This window comes from Lycium barbarum, chromosome 8 (assembly GCF_019175385.1).
Source record: "Lycium barbarum isolate Lr01 chromosome 8, ASM1917538v2, whole genome shotgun sequence".
NCBI lineage: Eukaryota > Viridiplantae > Streptophyta > Magnoliopsida > Solanales > Solanaceae > Lycium > Lycium barbarum.
The window spans coordinates 44,922,116-44,942,866 of NC_083344.1; the positions used below are offsets into that span (position 1 = coordinate 44,922,116).

Genomic DNA, 20,751 nt, shown 5'->3' on the forward strand with positions numbered 1-20,751 from the left:
GTCTCATTCCTATAAAGCCTTTAATATAACCCATCTGAATCCCCTTAATCTCAACTGAGCCATCTAATAATTCCTTCTAGAGCAGTTCACAAGTATTAATTCAACATATTTCACTTACCATCCTGTCGCTAGGTTTCCCATTTTCCTTACTTCTGTAATGCACACATACTCACATGATTTAGCTTTGAGAGATTTTTAACAGAGCTTCCCTTGTAATTCTTACTATCCCAAACCTGCACACAGCTCAGAAAGCAAGTCCAACGCCTCACAGGACAACCGCAGAAATACAAACGATCCATAGTTCAGCTACACCAAATTCTTCTCATATATCAACACCAATGGACGGAAAACATACCTTTCTGATACGAGCATCAATCCTTACTAGTAACCTTAAAACCAAGCAAGAAATCACTTATTAATAATCAAGACATCTGGGGTTAGGACCAGGGATTTCGTAACCTATGACATAGCTCTACGACACGATCTAAGATAAGAAAGGTAACCATCCTAGATGTCCTCTAGCCTCCTGTTTATAAATGTGGCGCGCTTCACACCATAAACAAGAGTCTACTGGACACGACTTTGCAGACAACCCCTAGGACGAACTACTCTGATACCAATTTGTCACACCTCAATCCTGATAGGGCATGACAGGCACCCGACACTCATCAGAGTCGAGCAAACCCTCAGACATTCGCTCTATCAAAACCTGTCATTTCAAAAACTTTTAAGAACACAAAACTTTTCCAAATAGAAATCATCTAAAATACATACTCTTTTAAAGTCCACAAATGACTCAACTAACATCACTTTGTCGACATCTCGACAAACATACCACATGACACTATTTGCAGAAGTCTCTAAGAAGTAAACTGAACATTATGAGTCAGCACAGGGCCCTGACATACCTATAATCATACATATCAATACATGACTCAGCACAGCTCCAAAATGAGGTGGAACTTGCCAATCCCAGCTGACGTCCAAGCATCCTAGTCATACACTTAACCTGCCAAACAATCTGGGGCTGCGGGCATGAACGCAGCGTCCCCAGGCAAAAGGACATCAGTACGGACAATGTACTAAGTATGTAAGGCGGTAACAAGTCATAATCATAACTTGACTTAGGAAAGAAGAAATCACAATCTAACTCAACATCTGCAGCCTTCACAGGAAGAAACATAAATGTGCACACGAAGTCTCAACACAATCTTTAAGTAAATAATGCAATCTAATACACATGCCGCTTCCGACATGTTAACAGAATGGTCCCTTCGGACAACCGCTTCCGGCTAGTATCACAATAGTCCCTTCGGACGGCCGCTTCCGGCATAATAATGATGGCCTCTTCGGGCAGCCGCTTCCGGCTTCATAATGACGGCCCCTTCGGGCAGCCGCTTCCTGCTTAATATCACAATCATGTCAACACAAACTCAATCCATAAGTATCAATTTCAATCATATCATAAGTCACTAATCCATTCACCACAATCCAGTTATTAGCCTTAGTTTTTCATAAAAGTTATCAAATTTGTATCTTACTAGACTCAGGAGGATATAGTTCCAGGTTTGAGGGTAGAATTGTTATGAAATTCTTACTACCTATATTCTACTCAATTCATCTTATTGCCTTACCCAAAGAATAAATGATCATATCAATACAAAGGGATGATACTATGGAATGTATACATCAATAGTAAATGAAATGTAGTAAAATCTCGCACCCCCTTCGGAGTGGTTTTGAAAATCAAACTTTATGTTTCCTTTAGTATAAAACTCATTTCCTCGAAATCGTTAGTAAAACCGTATACACAACTCAGCTTGACACCTTATGGGTGTTCCCTTCAGAACAGAATAGGAGTACAATATCAATAAGCCATCACAAGAAGAATTTAGACCTTACTTGTCTAAGAATGGAATAATATGGGGTACATATAGAATGAATAACAAAAGGATCATGACAAAGGAAGAAAGGTTTGCCTTACATACCTGGAAGCTTACATTTCACTTTCCAACTTACTTCTTGTCTTGCAATCTACGTAAGATCATTCATAGTCTCGTAATATACATATAAAACCATTCATACTATTGTTAGGCCCGTTGTTATATACTTATCCTAAGCCTTCAAATAAATTATTCTAGAATCTGCCGAAATTTCGGCAGCATCTCTTCTATTTATATGTGTCACGACCCGACTAGGGGCCATGACGGGTACCCAAGGCTAACCACTGAGCACCGCTCACACCATTTCCCATCGTACTCATCAAGCGTTCATTCATTAGTGTTATACTCAAATCATAGGAAAACCATTTTTTTCATTTTGAAACATAATTACCTTAATATACATAAGCCCTTCGGCTATTAGAATATATATATATATATATATATATATATATATATATATATACACGTGGGAAAAATCATGAGACCATACTACCCACACATGCATATCTACGAGCCTCTACAAGAGTACTAGACATATGGACGGGACAGGACCCCGTCGTGCCCAAAATACATATATATACACAAAAGAATAAGTCAATGGCACCTCCGGAACAATGGAGTGCTCCCAAGTTAGCTAATAGCTCCTACGAGTCTGGATCACCTCCCTGCCTACCTGTGGGCATGAACACAGCGTCCAAAGAAAACGGACGTCAGTACGAGCATTGTATTGAGTATGTAAGGCATGAATGAAATGAACATAATAGAGAAATCATAAGACATAAGAAGAAGATATAACCTGCGTAACTTTTAAGGGTGGATACATTTCATACATATATCATATATAATCATAGTACATGTATCATCATAGCGCATACATCATCGTATCATATAAATCATCATTGTTAACCCGCGTCCGGGTAACCATCATATGCCACCCACTAGTGGTGTCATGCCCGGCCCTATAGGCTCGGTGTAAACATAGCAGCCCGCTTTAGCGGTGACATGCCCGGCCATTTAGGCACGGTTGAATTGTAGCATCCCTCCTTCGCGGTGACATGCCCGGCCAACTAGGCACGGTGGAATCGTATCGTCATATAGTCAACATAAACTTATCATTGTTATACATCTCATAGGCATATCATAAGCTTAGCGTCATTATACATTTATCATCAAACATACATTGGAACTTGAAGGAAACTTGGCTATGTCGGGGTGACATAAGGTCGTGAACCCCCGATTACATTATTGAATGATCATAATCATTATGTCTCACCTTGAGGGGACTAACATGTTAAGGTGAGGGTACACAAGGAAAAACATCAATGGAACCGTGCTTAGGATCATAAACCTCATGGACATCGTATATTACTCGAGGATTCTCTATACTTAAACTCATTATCATGTTCGTATCGTATCTCTTTTCTTTATCATGTGCGTATGTAGCTCTTTATAGTCATGGACTCGTAATTTCCGTTATTTAGGAAGATTATGGAGAAAAAGGAAAATTCATGCCATAGGAGTCATGCCTTAGAAGGAAAGGATTAGCCTTACATACCTCTTTCGTTTAGCTATTCTATCGTTTGATCGTTCTCCTTCGATGCTCGCGTTTCTACCTTCAAGAAAGTTCATATTAACATTAGTTAATCAATTATAAGAACGTGCTTACTAAAGCTAGGGAAAATTGGGCAGCATTTCCTTTGTTTATACAACTTTCCTCATTTTTCATATCAACTCCCAAACATCCATAACAACATTCATAATATTATAAACAACAATCATCATTCATCTACATTATCCAGATTTCACAATTTCACTTCAATTCCTCCATAATCGTGGTCATAGTTCACTATTGCGTTTTCTCACGTATAATACTTATCCCATGTTCTAAATATCACTTATAGCATACTTATAATCACAACATATCAATATTCATGATTCATTCCAAACTACTACTCAAAATATCACTATTCTTACATTCATGACCCATTTTCTATATCCTTCTACAATCCAAGTGTTTCAACTTCTCAATACCTTAAACAACATAGAATGATCATAAAACTTACCTTTGATAGTGTGGGAATGAGCTTTAAGTGGAAATACTTCACTTGAGCAAAACCTTAGTTCCACTTCCCATGAGATTTCTTGCCTTAGATGAACCCTAGTGAGTTTCTTGCACTTGTTTCTCTTGATTTGATGAAGTTGATCCTTAGTTTCACTTGGATTCTTGTAGATGAAGAGTAGAGAGAGTTCTAGAGGTTTCTTGAGGTGTGGAGAGAAAATTAGAAGATGGGAAATGAAAATAATGAACTTGGGTCCCTTATTTAAAAACTTAAAATTCTGTCCCGACTAAATTATACGGAAACTTATACGGTCCGTATAAATTTATACAGTCCGTATAAGTGACCGTAAAGTTATCCCCGCAACAACTCATTCTGTGACCATTATACGGCACATTATATGGTCCGTATAATTTTATACGGAATGTATAAGTGACCGTATAATCCCATCAGTGAGGGACCTTCACTGTGACGATTCTGCGGACCATTATATGGACCGTATAATTGGTCGTATGATCTATCTCTTTTCCGATTTTGTTCTCGTCACTTCGTTTGATCTCAAATCCTTATGGAACCTTCTTCGCGCTTGTTTAACACTTCATTAACAATCTAAGGGACGTTATAACTCTTCTCCAAGACACCATTAAGTCATCATTAACTTGTTACTTGTAAATCCTTTCCGATACACATCGTATGCCTTGCCCTCTCTTGGCAAACTTTCTCCTCTTACTCCGAATGTCTTCGCAAATCTCAATTAGGGTCATCAAATGTCATTTCTCACTTTTTGCAATACCGTATACTTCGTGCCTTTCGTTAGTTTATTCACTGTGCATCAACGGGGAATTTTCCGGTGTGTAACATTCTTTCCCCCTTTTGGAACATTCGTCCTCGAATGTTAAGCACTCGGGAATTCTACGAAAATTTCGCCAGTGTTTCCCCTGTAATATGGAACTACCATCCTGTCACAACAACCCATAATAACATTGCCTCACAGGGCCACAACACAATAACAGTATAAGTTGGCCATACACGACCCATATACATAAAAAGAAACATACATATCTCATAATCCCGATGTTTCATCGTGGATCTCTTATGGGGGCTGAAATAAGTGCGGGTATTTGGATTTCATACTCTCTTCTGCTTCCCAAGTCATTTCTTCTCGGTTGTTATTTCGCCATAAGACTTTAACTGAGGCTACTTCCTTATTTCGGAGTCTCCGTACTTGCCATTCTAATATGGCAATGGGCACTTCTTCATAGACTAGCTTTTCTGTCACTTGACCATCATCTATTGGGAAAATCCTCGTTGGATCTCCAACACACTTGCGGAGCATTGAGACATGGAAAACTGGATGGATTAATTCAAGTTCTAGAGGCAAGTCCAATTCATAGGCTACTTGAACCACCTTGCGGATAATCTTATAGGGTCCAATGTATCGAGGACTTAACTTTCCTTTCTTACCAAATCTCATCACTCCTTTCATTGGTGACACCTTTAAGAATACTTAATCATCAACTTAAAATTCTAAGTCTCGCCGGCGATTGTTCGCATAAGATTTTTGGCGACTTTGGGCTGTCAATAATCGATCTCGGATCACCTTGACTTTTTCTACTGCTTGTTGAATTAACTCAGTACCTATTAGCTGTACTTCTCCTATTTCAAACCATCCAATTGGGGATCTGCACTTCCTTCCATATAGAGCTTCATACGGAGCCATTTGGATACTAGAATGGTAGCTATTGGTGTATGCAAACTCAATTAGAGGTAAGTGGTTATCCCAACTACCACCAAAATCTAGAACACATGATCTTAGCATATCCTCCAAGGTATGAATGGTACGTTCGGCTTGCCCATCAGTCTGCGGATGAAATGTCATGCTAAGCTTTACTTGAGTACCTAGACCTTCTTGGAAAGATTTCCAGAACTTGGCTGTAAATTGCACTCCTCTATCTGTGATAATGGATATCGGAATACCATGGAGTCGCACAATATCCTTGAGATACAACCTTGCATAATCTTCTGCTGAGTATGTGGTTCTGACTGGAAGAAAACGAGCTGTTTTCGTCAATCTATCCACAATCACCCATATAGAATCATACTTGCTTCGGGAACGAGGTAATCCCACAATAAAATCCATATTGATCACTTCCCATTTCCAAGTAGGGATTTCCATTGCTTGCAATAATCCTCCTGGCTTTTGATGTTCGATTTTCACTTGCTGGCAATTTGGACATTGAGCTACAAATTCTGCTAGGTCTTTCTTCATGCCATCCCACCAATATATTAACTTGAGATCATGATACATCTTCGTTGCACCTGGGTGAATAGAATACCGAGAATAATGAGCTTCTTCGAGGATTTGATGACGTAATTCTGCAACATTCGAAACACATAGCCTGCCTCGGTATCTAAGAATTCCATCCATAGAAGTTTTAAATGGGGACTCCTCTTTTTCATGAAATGTGTCTTTATAATGGCTCAATTGAGGATCTTCATATAGGCGCTCTTTTACTTCCATATTCAGGGACGAAATTTCGGGATTATTAATACCAATCCCTGCACTACCTGAATCAATTAAATGTACTCCAAGATTAGCTAGTTGGTGGAGCTCATGAATTAATTCTTTCTTCTCCGGAGGAACTTCACATAGGCTGCCCATCGATCGGCGGCTAAGCGCATCAGCTACTACATTTCCCTTCCCGGGGTGGTATAAAATACTCATATCATAATCTTTCAATAATTCTAACCACCGTCTCTGCCGCAGATTCAACTCCTTCTGTTTGAAAATGTATTGAAGACTCTTGTGATCTGTATAGATATCAACATGCACACCATACAAGTAATGTCTCCACATCTTTAATGCATGAATAACTGCAGCCAATTCGAGATCATGAGTTGGGTAGTTCTTTTCATGTTTCCGCAGTTGCCTCGAAGCATAAGCAATGACTTTACCGTGCTACATTAACACACATCCTAACCCAACACCGGAAGCATCACAATATACAACATGACCATCTGGCCCTTCTGGGAGTGTTAAGACCAGAGCTGAAGTTAATCTGTCCTTCAACTCTTGGAAGCTGCGTTCACAAGCTTCATTCCACTGGAATTTAACTGACTTTTGGGTTAGCTTCGTCAATGGGACTGAAATAGAGGAAAATCCTTCTACGAACCTTCTATAGTACCCTGCCAATCCCAGAAAACTACGGACTTCTGTAGGCGTTGTAGGCCTTGGCCAAGTCTTTACAGCTTCAATTTTCTGAGTATCAACTCGAATGCCATCATCTGAAATAACATGACCCAGAAATGTCACAAAATTTAGCCAAAACTCGTACTTTGAAAATTTTGCATACAATTCTCGGGTTCGAAGAATTCCAAGAACAATACGTAAATGATCTGCATGTTCTTATTCTGTGCGAGAGTATACCAGAATATCGTCAATAAATACTATTACGAATAAATCCAAGAGAGGCCTGAATACGTTATTCATCAAATTCATAAACACTGCCGGAGGATTAGTTAACCCAAATGACATCACCCGGAATTCATAACGGCCATATCTCGTTCTAAAAGCTGTTTTGGGAATATCTTCTTCTTTAACTCTCACTTGATGATAACCTGACCTCAAGTCTATTTTGGAAAACCACTTGGCACATTGTAGTTGATCAAATAAATCATCAATTCTCGGAAGAGGGTATTTGTTATTTATCGTCACCTTATTCAACTGCCTATAATCAATACACATCTGTAAGGAACCATCTTTCTTTCTCACGAAAAAGACTGGTGCTCCCCACGGTGATGAACTGGGTCTAATAAACCCCTTCTCAAACAAATCTTTCAACTATGCCTTTAATTCTTTCAATTTTGCTAGAGTCATTCGGTAAGGAGGAATAGAAATAGGCTTGGTGTCCGGCAACACATCAATAGCGAAATCAATCTCTCTTTCCGGAGGAAGGCCTGGAAGTTCATCTGGGAATACATCCGGAAATTCATTCACTGCCGGAACGGATTGGAAAGTTGGCGACTTTTCTTCGGTATCATGAACTCGGACTAAGTGATAAATATAGCATTTTGCTATCATCTTTCTTGCCTTAAGGTAGGATATAAACCTACGTCTTGGAGATGTTGTACCCTTCCATTCAAGCACGGGCTCTCCCGGAAATTGAAATCGAACTACTTTTATTCGGCAATCAACATTAGCATAACATGAGGCCAACCAATCCATACTCATAATCACATCAAATCTAACATCTCCAGCTCAACTAAATCAGCTTTAGTCTGGCGGTCGCATATCACAATTACACAATTTTTATACACTTGTCTAGCTATCACGGGATCACCAACAGGAGTAGATACCTCAAACGGTTTAATTGGCTCAGGTTTCACCCCAATACGACCAGCAACATACGGAGTAATATAAGATAGGGTAGAACCTGGATCTATCAATACATACACATTATGGGAAAATACGGATAATGTACCTGTAACCACATCCAGGGAGGACTCAAGATCCTGTCGTCCGGCTAAAGCATACATACGGGGCTAAGTGGCACCTAAAATAGATGCGCCCCCCCCTCTGCCTCTACCTCGACCTGCTGGGATATGGGGAGTCTGCCCTACCGGGCACACTGAAGAGGAACTAGCTGCTGATCCTGTGGGCTGAACCCCACCTCTACCATACCTCGAGGGACAATCATGCATCAAGTTCCCAGTCTGTCCAAAAACATAGCAAGCATCCATGCCCTAGCGACATGGCCCCGAATGTAATTTACCGCACTGACTACATCACGGCACTGGTGGTCTCCTCTGACTATGATCACCCCCAAACTGAGAACCTGAAGCTCTCGAACTCTGACTCTGTACTGAAGGAAAGGATCGATCAAATCTCCTACCTGCAAATCGTGGAGGCGCACTACTCGCCGACTGGCCTGATTGTCTAGAATATACCTGCCTTGATTCCCCTCTATAATCATTACCTGCCCCCATAGATCTGGCCCTCTTGCTTTGCCCTCTATCAATATCACGATCACCCCTTTTTGGATGTTGTTGTCCTTCTAAATTCTGGGCATGGGCTTGAATGCGGGAAATATTCATCCCATCTTGCAACGAAGCCGTCAAGCAGTCCTTGAACAAATACGGCCCTAATCCACTCACGAACCTATGCACTCTATCCCCCATGTCGGCCACCATAGTCGGGGCATATCTAGCCAATGAATTAAACTGAAGGATATACTCCCGGGCACTCATATTTCCTTGTTTTAGATGTAAGAACCTATCCGCTCTAGCTTGGCGGACCTCGGGTGGCAAATAGTGGCGGATGAAAGCATCTACAAATTCTTGCCAAACGGAAGGAGGCGCATTCTCTTTTCTTGATGATATCCAATTATTGTACCATAATACTACCACATCTCGAAGTTTATAAGATACCAACTCCACAGATTCAGTTTCGGAGGCATGAATAATCTTTAATGTTCTCAACATTTCATCAATAAAACTTTGCGGGTCTTCATTCGGCTTTGACCCGAAAAACTCCGGAGGATTCAAACTCATGATATCACGGGCTCTGGTACTAGCTGCCCGATCACTTGGACCCGCATTCTGCCGCTGTGCCTGGGCGGCAACTAACTGCGTCAATAGATGAATAGCCTCGGTCACTTGTTGACCCGAAGTAGCCGGTGGAGGAACTGGAGGCATAGGAGCTGGAGTTGATGCCCCTTCCTGTTCTTCTATAATAGGCGGAGTGGGAGAAGTATTAGATGGAGCCTCATTATGCGATTCGCCCTCTTCTAAATTCATTGGCGGCTCTCTTTCTACCCGCCCTTTCATCGTAGTCTTGCCCTTTTGGGCGGCTGTAGCTTCTCCCCTTGGCGACATTTCTGAAATCATAGCACACTATTAAGGAAGAGAAAATATTATAACACAGCTCTATCGCACGATCTCTTAAGATGAAAGATGGTCATTTTTCCTAAATGCCCTGTAGCCTCTTGTTTATTAGTATGGCGCGCAACACACCATAAGCAAGACTCTACTACACACGGCTCATAGACACTTCCTAGGACTGAACCTGACTCTGATACCACTTTTGTCACGACCCGACTAGGGGCCATGACGGGTACCCAGAGCTAGCCACCGAGCACCGCTCATACCATTACCCATCATACTCATTAAGCGTTCATTCATTAGTCTTATACTCAAATCATAGGAAACCCATTTTTTTCATTTTGAAACATAATTATCTTAATATACATAAGTCCTTCGGCTATTAGAATATATATATATATATATATACACGTGGGAAAAATCATGAGACCATACTACCCACACATGCATATCTTCGAGCCTCTACTAGAGTACTAGACATATGGACGGGACAGGACCCCGCCATGCCCAAAATACATATATATACACAAAAGAATAACTCAATGGCACCTCCGGAACAATGGAGTGCTCCCAAGTCAGCTAATAGCTCCTACGAGTCTGGATCACCTCCTTGCCTACCTGTGGGCATGAACACAACGTCCAAAGAAAAAGGAGTCAGTACGAGCATTGTACTGAGTATGTAAGGCATGAATGAAATGAACATAATAGAGAAATCATAAGACATAAGAAGAAGATATAACCTGCGTAACTTTTAAGGGTGGATACATTTCATACATATATGATATATAATCATAGTACATGTATCATCATAGTGTATACATCATCGTATCATATAAATCATCATTGTTAACCCGCGTCCGGGTAACCATCATATGCCGCCCACTAGTGGTGTCATGCCCGGCCCTCTAGGCTCGGTGTAAACATAGCAGCCCGCCTTAGCGGTGACATGCCCGGCTATTTAGGCACGGTGGAATCGTAGCAGCCCTCCTTCGCGGTGACATGCCCGGCCAACTAGGCACGGTGGAATCGTATCGTCATATAGTCAACATAAACTTATCATTATTATACATCTCATAGGCATATCATAAGCTTAGCGTCATTATACATTTATCATCAAACATACATTAGAACTTGAAGGCAACTATGGCTATGTCGGGGTGACATAAGGCCGTGAACCCCCGATTACATTATGGAATGATCATAATCATTATGTCTCACCTTGAGGGGACTAACATGTTAAGGTGAGGGTACACAAGGAAAAACATCAATGGAACTGTGCTTAGGATCATAAACCTCATGGACATCGTATATTACTCGAGGATTCTCTATACTTAAACTCATTATCATGCTCGTATCGTATCTCTTTTCTTTATCATGTGCGTATGTAGCTCTTTATAGTCATGGACTCGTAATTTCCGCTATTTAGGAAGATTATGGAAAAAAAGGAAAATTCATGCCATAGGAGTCATGCCTTAGAAGGAAAGGATTAGCCTTACATACCTCTTTCGTTTAGCTATTCTATCGTTTGATCGTTCTCCTTCGATGCTCGCGTTTCTACCTTCAAGAAAGTTTGTATTAACATTAGCTAATCGATTATAAGAACGTGCTTACTAAAGCTAGGGAAAATTGGGCAGCATTTCCTTTGTTTATACAACTTTCCTCATTTTTCATATCAACTCCCAAACATCCATAACAACATTCATAATATTATAAACGACAATCATCATTCATCTACATTATTCAGATTTCACAATTTCACTTCAATTCCTCCATAATCGTGGTCATAGTTCACTATTGCGTTTTCTCACGTATAATACTTATCCCATGTTCTAAATGTCACTTATAGCGTACTTATAATCACAACATATCAATATGCATGATTCATTCCAAACTACTACTCAAAATGTCACTATTCTTACATTCATGACCCATTTTCTATATCCTTCTACAATCCAAGTGTTTCAACTTCTCAATACCTTAAACAACATAGAATGATCATAAAACCTACCTTTGATAGTGTGGGAATGAGCTTTAAGTGGAAATACTTCACTTGAGCAAAACCCTAGTTCCACTTCCCATGAGATTTCTCGCCTTAGATGAACCCTAGTGAGTTTCTTGCACTTGTTTCTCTTGATTCGATGAAGTTGATCCTTAGTTTCACTTGGATTCTTGTAGATGAAGAGTGGAGAGAGTTCTAGAGGGTTCTTGAGGTGTGGAGAGAAAATGAGAAGATGGGAAATGAAAATAATGAACTTGGGTCCCTTATTTAAAAACTTAAAATTCTGTCTCGACTAAATTATACGGACACTTATACGGTCCGTATAAATTTATACAGTCCATATAAGTGACCGTAAAGTTATCCCCGCAACAACTCATTCTGTGACCATTATACGGCACATTATACGGTCCGTATAAGTGACCGTATAATCCCATAATTGAGGGACCTTCACTGTGATGATTCTGCTGACCATTATACGGACCGTATAATTAGTCGTATAATCTATCTCTTCTCCGATTTTGTTCTCGTCACTTCGTTTGATCTCAAATCCTTATGGAACCTTCTTCGCACTTGTTTAACACTTTATTAACAATCTAAGGGACGTTATAACTCTTCTCTAAGACACCATTAAGTCATCATTAACTTGTTACTCGTAAATCCTTTCCGATACACATCGTATGCCTTGCCCTCTCTTGGCAAACTTTCTCCTCTTACTCCGAATGTTTTCGCAAATCTCAATTAGGGTCATCAAATGTCATTTCTCACTTATTGCATTATCGTATACTTCGTGCCTTTCGTTAGTTTATTCACTGTGCATCGACGGGGAATTTTCCGGGGTGTAACAATATGCCTAGCCCAAAACCTCAATTCAGCAACCAACAACAACAACAACAATACCAACATCAACAACAATATTATCAACACCACAATATTCCATAAACACCCCACACGATGTTTGACCCAATTTCTCGACCCATAAATTCATTATACGCTAATGTAGTAACATTTCCTCCGTAGATAAGCTTAAATCAATACTAATAAGGAAAGATTCATACCTTTCACCAGCTAGAATTGGAATATCTTTGATTACCATCTTGAATCCAAGCCAAGTTTCGCCGCAATTCGATATTATAATCGCAACTATGTGTTGCCCGAACTTAAATTCGGGGATTTCACTTAATTTGCGTTAAAATCTAGTGGACGAAAGTTGGGAGAATTTTCTAGAAAATTTGGGAAATATTTGGAGCATTTCTTGGCTGAAAATGAGGTTTAGGATCAGATTTAATCCTTAAATAGTGGGTCAAATTCGGGTCGGGTCACTGTAGCAGTTACTGTAGCAGCGTTTCTGCTCTGTCAGCCTAACTTGTAACGTCCATAATTTTCCACTTCGATGCCGTATCGACGAGCGGTTTGTTGCGCTGGAAACTAGACATGACGAACTTTATTTTAGGCCTTTACTTTGCTTCAAAACACCTCATCTACTAAAAGATATTCTTTCTCCAAGTTGGGCCAAAATTACCCCTCATATTCTCTTCCTAGTTTCAACAAATTTAATTTCCTTAATCCACTTGCCCTTCAATCCTTCCATAGCTCACTATATGCACTTAAACCCTTATAACCATAAGTTAAACACATATAAGCTCACATACCTCCTGAACGGTAACTCGAATCTCAACGTACGAAACTATGGGGTGTAACAGCAACTCCGGCTACATTGGCCAAAATCTCGAGGCAGTATATGAACCTCCAAATCTGCTGAGCAATTTGGCCAATACAGAAGTAGTACCGGCGGCAGAAGTCCTCTATCACTTGGGGAATGGGAAGAGAAAACCCAATAGCAAAAGGGTAAGTATAAGCCAACGAATAACCAACAACATGATGGTTGATTCTTACTCCTCTTTTAACATGGCGGATGTCGACGTTCGCACTGAAGTTACAATCATTCCGAACTATGGGAATGGTGGCGTCATCAATGTAGGATTCGAATTTTTCCACAGAATCAAGGTGAGAAGAAACTTTGCAGTCATTCGCATACTTGAAGCCAACGGGGAGGATGTCTGCAGCAAGGAACTCCAACTCCTCCTCGGGGCTGGTCGCTCCCATCACTGACAACGGCAGAGAATGTGGTGGTGATGACGGATGATCCGCACTTTGTGTTAACAATGGTAAGGAAGTCATTGCTAAGAAGAAAGCGTAGAATCAAGCAATGGAAAATAAAGGTTTAGAAAGAGTTTGGAACTCAGAAGAGAGTTCAGAATCAAGCAATTGCAAGCAAGGGTTTTTTAAAAATTTGAGGTTTAGGGTTTTCGTTCAAGTTCATGGCAAAAATATGTGGCATGGGATTTATATAGTAGAGAGTAAAGAAGTTGAAGGGTTTAAAAGTTCTGACAAGGGGTGGATTCTCGAGACTGATTAGGCAGCTATAATAATGATGAATTGGCATCGGTCAGAGTGCAAGATTGATGGAATGTCTTTTCCAAGGCGACTATGTACGGTCTGCTCGGCTTTATCCGGATCCATTTCCAGGAGTTAATACTTTCCTCCAAAAAATGGAGGGACTATCTGTATACGGTAAAAACCGAGGTAGGCAACCCCGACCTAAGGTTCAACGATTCGAACTAAGGGTAAGGGGCAATGGATAGTAGAGCTCGGCTAAACCAGACAGAAGCACTCGGACCCGACAATGCCCGAAGAGTGCACCTGCAGTTGGAAATAATGCGAGAAATGCGGCCTGTTTTGGATTTCACGCCGCACGGTGTAGTTGACAGTTGTCAAACCCGAAATTTCGGGGATCCTTATCTCCAATTGATTTAGTTACCTTGTTGAATGTGAATTCTTGTACTATAAATAAGAGGGGAGTAAACCCTCAGACCCCATCACTTTTTACCATCTTCTACACGATTACACGATTAACTTGTTCTCACAGTTTTGTCAAGTATCAAATAATAAGAATCCTCACAACTGGGTCCGAGTAACTCGGGCCTCAGACCGGGCTGTTTATTGCATTCAATTCTGAGGCTATCTCTTACTCTTTTATTTGCAATCTGTATTCTGTTATTGTTATTTTTCATTCTATAGCAAATCAAATCGCTATCATTTAAACCACTTATAAATTCAATTGTTACGTGTTTAAGGGGTAAACAGTATGTTATTTTTCTTGTTATTATTTCATACTTTTTTTTTTTTTAATGTGGAGCAAACAAACTCCAGCTACAATCTCTTTTATTCAGCACCCTAGCTACTATATTTGACATGACGTGTAACGCAAAAGGCTTTGTTTCATGGCAAGACTAGTTTTTTTAACAAGAAAAGGGAGGTGAAGAAGAAATAGTTGGGTTGAGCAGAATATAGACTGAGAGAGACTATATCTACAAAATCTCCTTTCCATCAGAAATCCGCCTCAGCAGATTCCCCAATCTCTCTTCTTTCCCTCAAGCTAAGAATAATCACATATTCGATGATGCTATTCTTCTTCTTCTTCTCTTCTATGCCAACTTGTCTCATCTCTTTCTTCTTGCCCCCCACCCCCATTCTTCTTCTCTTCATGCCATGCCTTGTTCAACTGCCAATCAGCCTGCTTTCCCATATGGTAATCTTTTCCCCATCAAGTGTTTGCTAATTAATATTGTTGTATCGTGGGGTTTAATTTAATTTAATTGGCTTGTTTCTTCATACGCAGAGAGGAAAAAATCTTCAAAGTTTATCAGATGGCTCAGTAACCTTTTCAAGGGCAATAGGGGTGGACTAGGAGAGGACAACATGGCACTCACACCACTGGTAACTTTTGTGTGCCTGTTTTTGATCTTTTAGATTTAAGTCTATAGCCATGATAGGATTTAGTATAATTTGTTCGCGCCTAAAGACATTCCCCATATAATTGGCTAGTTTATGTTGTTCCAAAACTGGAACACGGATACTTACTTGGTATAGTACTTGTGTTCTTCATTTTATCTTTCTAGCCAATGAATTGAAAAGCTGATAATTACGGAAAATACTTGACACGAACCTTGTCGGAAAATACTTGACCACGAACGTTGCAGAAAATTCTTGAAAGTTTGAGGCACGTCAATTAAGACGCTGTCCTTAAAGATATTTCACCCGGTATGGTGATTCAACAAGCTCTTCTAGTACAAAAGTAGGAGGCAGAATCTAACAAACATTTATCTTATACAAAACCGAGCACTATAATATTGGAAGAAGTATTTCTCTTCACGTCTAAAAGAAACAGGACTTGAATATATATATATATATATATATATATATATATATATATATATATATATATATATATATATATATAATAGAAGAAGAATTTCTATTGATCTGTTTTTCACCCTCTATAAGTGATAAACCCAAATGAATATATAGGCAACAAAATGTGAGGTATAACGTTGAGTAGAGAAGAAAGTTGCCATTGAAGATTAGTAAAAGCCTTTTAAGGCTACTCATACCTCATTCAAAGTAATTGTCAAGAATCAACAATCTGATAACGTTAGAATACTCAATTCAAATATAATGGCAAATAAAGGTGAGGTGATTAATGACTATTAATGAATAAATAATATGGTAACTTATTTTTGAGATATTAAATAGAAAATAATATTTTTCTAACATTAAATATCCTGCAAATTGATTGCCGAAATTATTGATATTTAGTCAAGTTGTTCAAGACATATAGCCAACTAGAATTAGAAAAAGAAAAGGCATTACATTCTTCCATTCTCAAGTTAGATCATTGATTAACTTCTAGTATCATCAAAACTGATATTAGCCCATATTTGTATGTAAAACTGCATATCATCTTTGATGGAATGGTTTACTAATGCATCATAAAAGTTAACAGGAGGATGACTCTTGGGGTAGTAAAGAGAAAGAGGAAGTAGATCAATCAATTGCACGCTCTCTAGCCAAAGATTCAAAGAGACCAAATGGTATTTATATTCTAATGTTCTATTCTTTTCCTCCAAAGATCTCTATCTTAAGAGTGTAATATATCACTGTGAGTGTGTTGCTCTGTTTCACAGGACAGAGACCGGTAACTGACAACGATGCACGAAATAGCCTAAACTCATCCACAGAACCTCCATATTGGGACTACAATGCCAGAGGTTGTAGGTAATTGCTTTATGTTTACGATCTTGATTTTTGCATTCTATCGTTTGAGTACCATTAGCTATTCATAATCACTATATTTTGGGAGACGAGAAAATTGGCAACTAATAACAATATCATTTTTTATCCAATGATTATGTGTTTGATTTATCTGTCTCTTGCCAAGCAAAACAGCTTTTATATAATTCTATCCACAGACAATGAAGCAGCAGATAGATAACATACAGAAAAAATTGCTTCTTCTTAAGTTTGGTGGATTTTATTACATAAGATGCTGAACAGCCTTTGTTTTGTTAAATTCTTTTGCCATTAGTTCCAAGTAATTAATCAGCAAAAAGTTTGATCAATGCTCTGTCGGATGTGACATGCTGAAAGGTATCGCAAGAAAGGTTCAATCATTCCTTGAGTCTTTGGTGGGATATACATAATTCAAACTTCAAATAACTATTGGATCTGTTTGTACTTTACAAGTACATGTACGCATAAAACAGAGAAACTTAGTTTTGGAGTACTGAAAATCCCAATCCCTTACTCCGTGGTAGTAAACTGCTACTTACAAAGCCAAATACATAGATATCTCAGGGTGAGATAAGTTGATACTTGAGGATGAATACTATGTGATGTTAAAACCATTTCTTCACTATGAAAGAAATTATGATTTGCAGGAAATGTAGTGGCTGCCAGGGGGATATTGGTTCTGGCAATTATTTGGGATGCATGGGAACTTTCTTTCATCCAGAGTGCTTTCTTTGTCATGCATGTGGTTTTCCAATTACGGAGTACGAGGTACAATCTTGTCCTTTCCCTCTTTCAGATGTGGAATAAATTAAACATAACCCCTTGTAATTGCAACTCTTGTACAAGCTAAAAGCGTTTGAACCTATTCTAATGTTTAGCTAATTGGTTTTCTTTGTTGATTCAAGTTTTCTTTGTCAGGGAATAATTCTTATCATAAGTCATGCTTCAAGGAACTGACTCATCCCAAATGCGAAGTGTGCCACCAATTTGTAAGGATAGACTGCTTTTTTGTGTGATTTTGTTACTGGAAGATGCTCATTTCATCCCAAATTTTGGTTCATGGTTTGGATAATAACAAAGAAACACCCCTCTTAATGATCTTTCTTTTTTATCATTAATGCAAGTGCTACAATGATTTTGTGGCTCAAATTGGAGTGTGCAAGATGATGACTTGCATTAATGATCTTTCACAGCTTGGACTCTTCTTCCGACACAAGATAATTCTAATTTGCAATTGAAGTTCAATTAGCTTGTGTTGCATCTTGTCGTAGGCCTTCTAGAAGCTTCCAAAGCTTGGTCATTGGTCTTCAATATGCCTTCCATGGATGCTATCACCTCTAGTATGTTTAGTTAGGGAATAGCATTGACTTTTGTTCACTCTTACATCTCTGGCCCTCGTAGTTGAACTGTCTATTTTGTGTTTATTTTGTCAGAAAACAGCTTCAATATTGTTAATGATTGTCCAGAAAGGCAGACATGTCCATCTATATTTTATCAGTCATGTTCCGATAAATTATGAAATTCTCATTTTCTATTTGCTTACGATTGTCAAAAGTAGCATTGTTACAATCATCAAACACTCAAATTTTCAGATCCCAACAAATGGAGCTGGACTGATAGAGTATAGATGCCACCCGTTTTGGTCTCAGAAATATTGTCCTTCCCACGAGAATGATGACACTAAAAGGTGTTGTAGCTGTGAACGTCTCGAGGTAGGTGTTTCAGATAAAATGAAAAATATTGGATTACCTCTCCATCAACTTATATATGTGCTTCTTATCTTGCTGAAGTCACGTAATACAAGATATGTATCACTTGGAGATGGTCGGAGCTTATGTCTAGAGTGCATGGAATCGGCCATCGTGGACACTGGGGACTGCCAACAACTTTACCACGCCATTAGAGATTTTTATGAAGGCATGAATATGGCAATAGATCAGCAAATTCCTATGTTGCTTGTTGAAAGACAAGCCCTTAATGAAGCCATCGAAGGGGAGAAGCATGTATGAATGATCTCTCTCTATTTGTAGTTTTCTCTCTTCTCAAGTCTGCAAATATTTATGACTGGAATTTCTTTAGGGTTTCCATCATATGCCTGAAACCAGAGGTCTATGCCTATCGGAGGAGCAGACAGTGACCAGTGTAAGACTTAAAATCATCTTTGCTAATTAAAATTACTTATGATCAACTGAAATGTCCTATACCTGCTATGACATTTTATTTGAACAAATCCAGATACTCAAGAGGTCGAAAATGGCTGTTCGTGGACTAGTAGGACTCAGAACACAGCCTCAGAAGCTCACTAGAAAATGTGAAGTTACAGCTATCCTTGTCTTATACGGGCTTCCTAGGTAACATCTCTTTTTAATAATTTATTTCTCCTGACGTCGTCGTTGAAAAACATTACCAACATGTGGCATGTGGTCTCCTCCCCCACACCCCCAATAAAAGGAAAGAGAAGGTTATTGACTAAAAGGATAATGGCATCAGTTCAATGTTTCAATTAACATTTATTAAGGTAGCTTTTACTCAGAAGGTTGTCGAAACAATTAGTTGTTTTCCTGGGATTCTAGCCTAAGCATACTCTACACAAATATAGGGCTCTTAAGAGGAGGATAGAAATAGTTTGGTTGGATGAAATGAAATTTGAAGCAGATGCAAAAAGACTCATTGATCTACATTTTTAGTTTATGGAGCAGACATATTCTCCTCTGCATATCCTGGTTCTGACATATTTTACTTGTAATATTACCTTTGGCATGCTAAGGGCAGAAGTGGTTACCATTATCTTTCGATGTGCAGATTACTTACTGGTGTTATTCTTGCTCACGAACTGATGCATGCCTGGTTACGTCTAAAAGGTAATACCATTGCTGCCTTTCAACTTAATCATCAAAACTCAACTTCATGATGCTTAATACTACCTACATGATTTCTGTTTAAGTGAGAACATAGATTTCATTAAAATTTGCAGGATTCCGTAATCTTAGCCCTGAGGTGGAGGAAGGAATATGCCAAGTGCTTTCTCAGATGTGGCTTGAATCGGAAGTGATGCCTCGATCCAGAAATATGCCATCCACATCCACTGCTTCCTATTCCAAGAAAGGTGGGAAGTCTGAAGTGGAGAATAAGTTGGGTGAGTTTTTCATGCATCAGATCACTCATGATGCTTCTCCAGCATATGGTGCAGGATTCAGAGCTGCTAATGCAGCAGCAAATAAGTATGGATTGCGACATACGTTGGATCACATTCGGTTGACAGGGAGTTTTCCTTTGTGATGAGGCGATCTGGATTAGCTTCACCACCCCCACTCCCACGCCCCCCCCCCCACCCACCCCAGCTCCGGCCTCCCCCCTCTTCCTTTTTTTTGAGGGGTCTGTTTTGGATTTCTGATAAAGTTCTCGGAATATCTTAGAAATTAGGGAGTTTCGCCATGAAATATTAACTAGAAAAATGTCTTGAAAATGGGCGTCTGGTGCATTTGGGACTGCAAGAAAGATCACAGTTGAATGAATGCTCCAGGATCATTTCCAATATTGTTGTGAACGAAATCCTACTTTAAGCATTGTACCTCTCACAGTTGTTATTTTTGGAGTGTGTACTACAGAAGAGTGAATTAAGTTGTGTTCATTAGTTTCTCCCTGCAATTATTCAGAACAATGTTCTTACTTGATGTACCAAACAGCAAAGACAAGCATTTTGTCTGCTAGCTTGCAAAGATTTCTGTAGCAAACAAAGGGT

At 39.3% G+C, this 20,751-nt stretch overlaps 1 protein-coding gene across 2 annotated transcripts; it reads left to right on the forward strand.

Moving 5' to 3' along the window:
- Positions 1-15,112: 15,112 nt before the first annotated feature.
- On the forward strand, positions 15,113-20,640 carry LOC132606134 (protein DA1-related 2-like). Of its 2 annotated transcripts, XM_060319488.1 has the most exons (12): positions 15,115-15,468; positions 15,559-15,656; positions 16,723-16,810; positions 16,904-16,994; positions 17,657-17,777; positions 17,915-17,998; positions 18,602-18,721; positions 18,800-19,012; positions 19,089-19,151; positions 19,245-19,360; positions 19,812-19,870; positions 19,984-20,640. In XM_060319488.1, exons 1-12 carry the CDS (start codon positions 15,429-15,431, stop codon positions 20,286-20,288), a joined length of 1,398 nt encoding a protein of 465 aa, XP_060175471.1. In that variant the 5' UTR covers positions 15,115-15,428; the 3' UTR covers positions 20,289-20,640. The 2 variants fall into 2 exon arrangements, with proteins under 2 accessions (XP_060175472.1, XP_060175471.1); XM_060319489.1 differs by lacking the exon at positions 17,915-17,998 and having other exon boundaries at positions 15,113-15,468.
- Positions 20,641-20,751: the final 111 nt, after the last annotated feature.

What these genes read in the sequence shown, in the direction of transcription:
- LOC132606134 (XM_060319488.1), top strand. Translation starts at nt 15,429, where the DNA reads ATGCCTTGTTCAACTGCCAATCAGCCTGCTTTCCCATATG. An exon ending in ACATGGCACTCACACCACTG is followed by an intron (nt 15,657 to 16,722) that starts GTAACTTTTGTG and finishes AAAAGTTAACAG; the next exon opens with GAGGATGACTCTTGGGGTAG. An exon ending in TGCCTGGTTACGTCTAAAAG is followed by an intron (nt 19,871 to 19,983) that starts GTAATACCATTG and finishes TAAAATTTGCAG; the next exon opens with GATTCCGTAATCTTAGCCCT.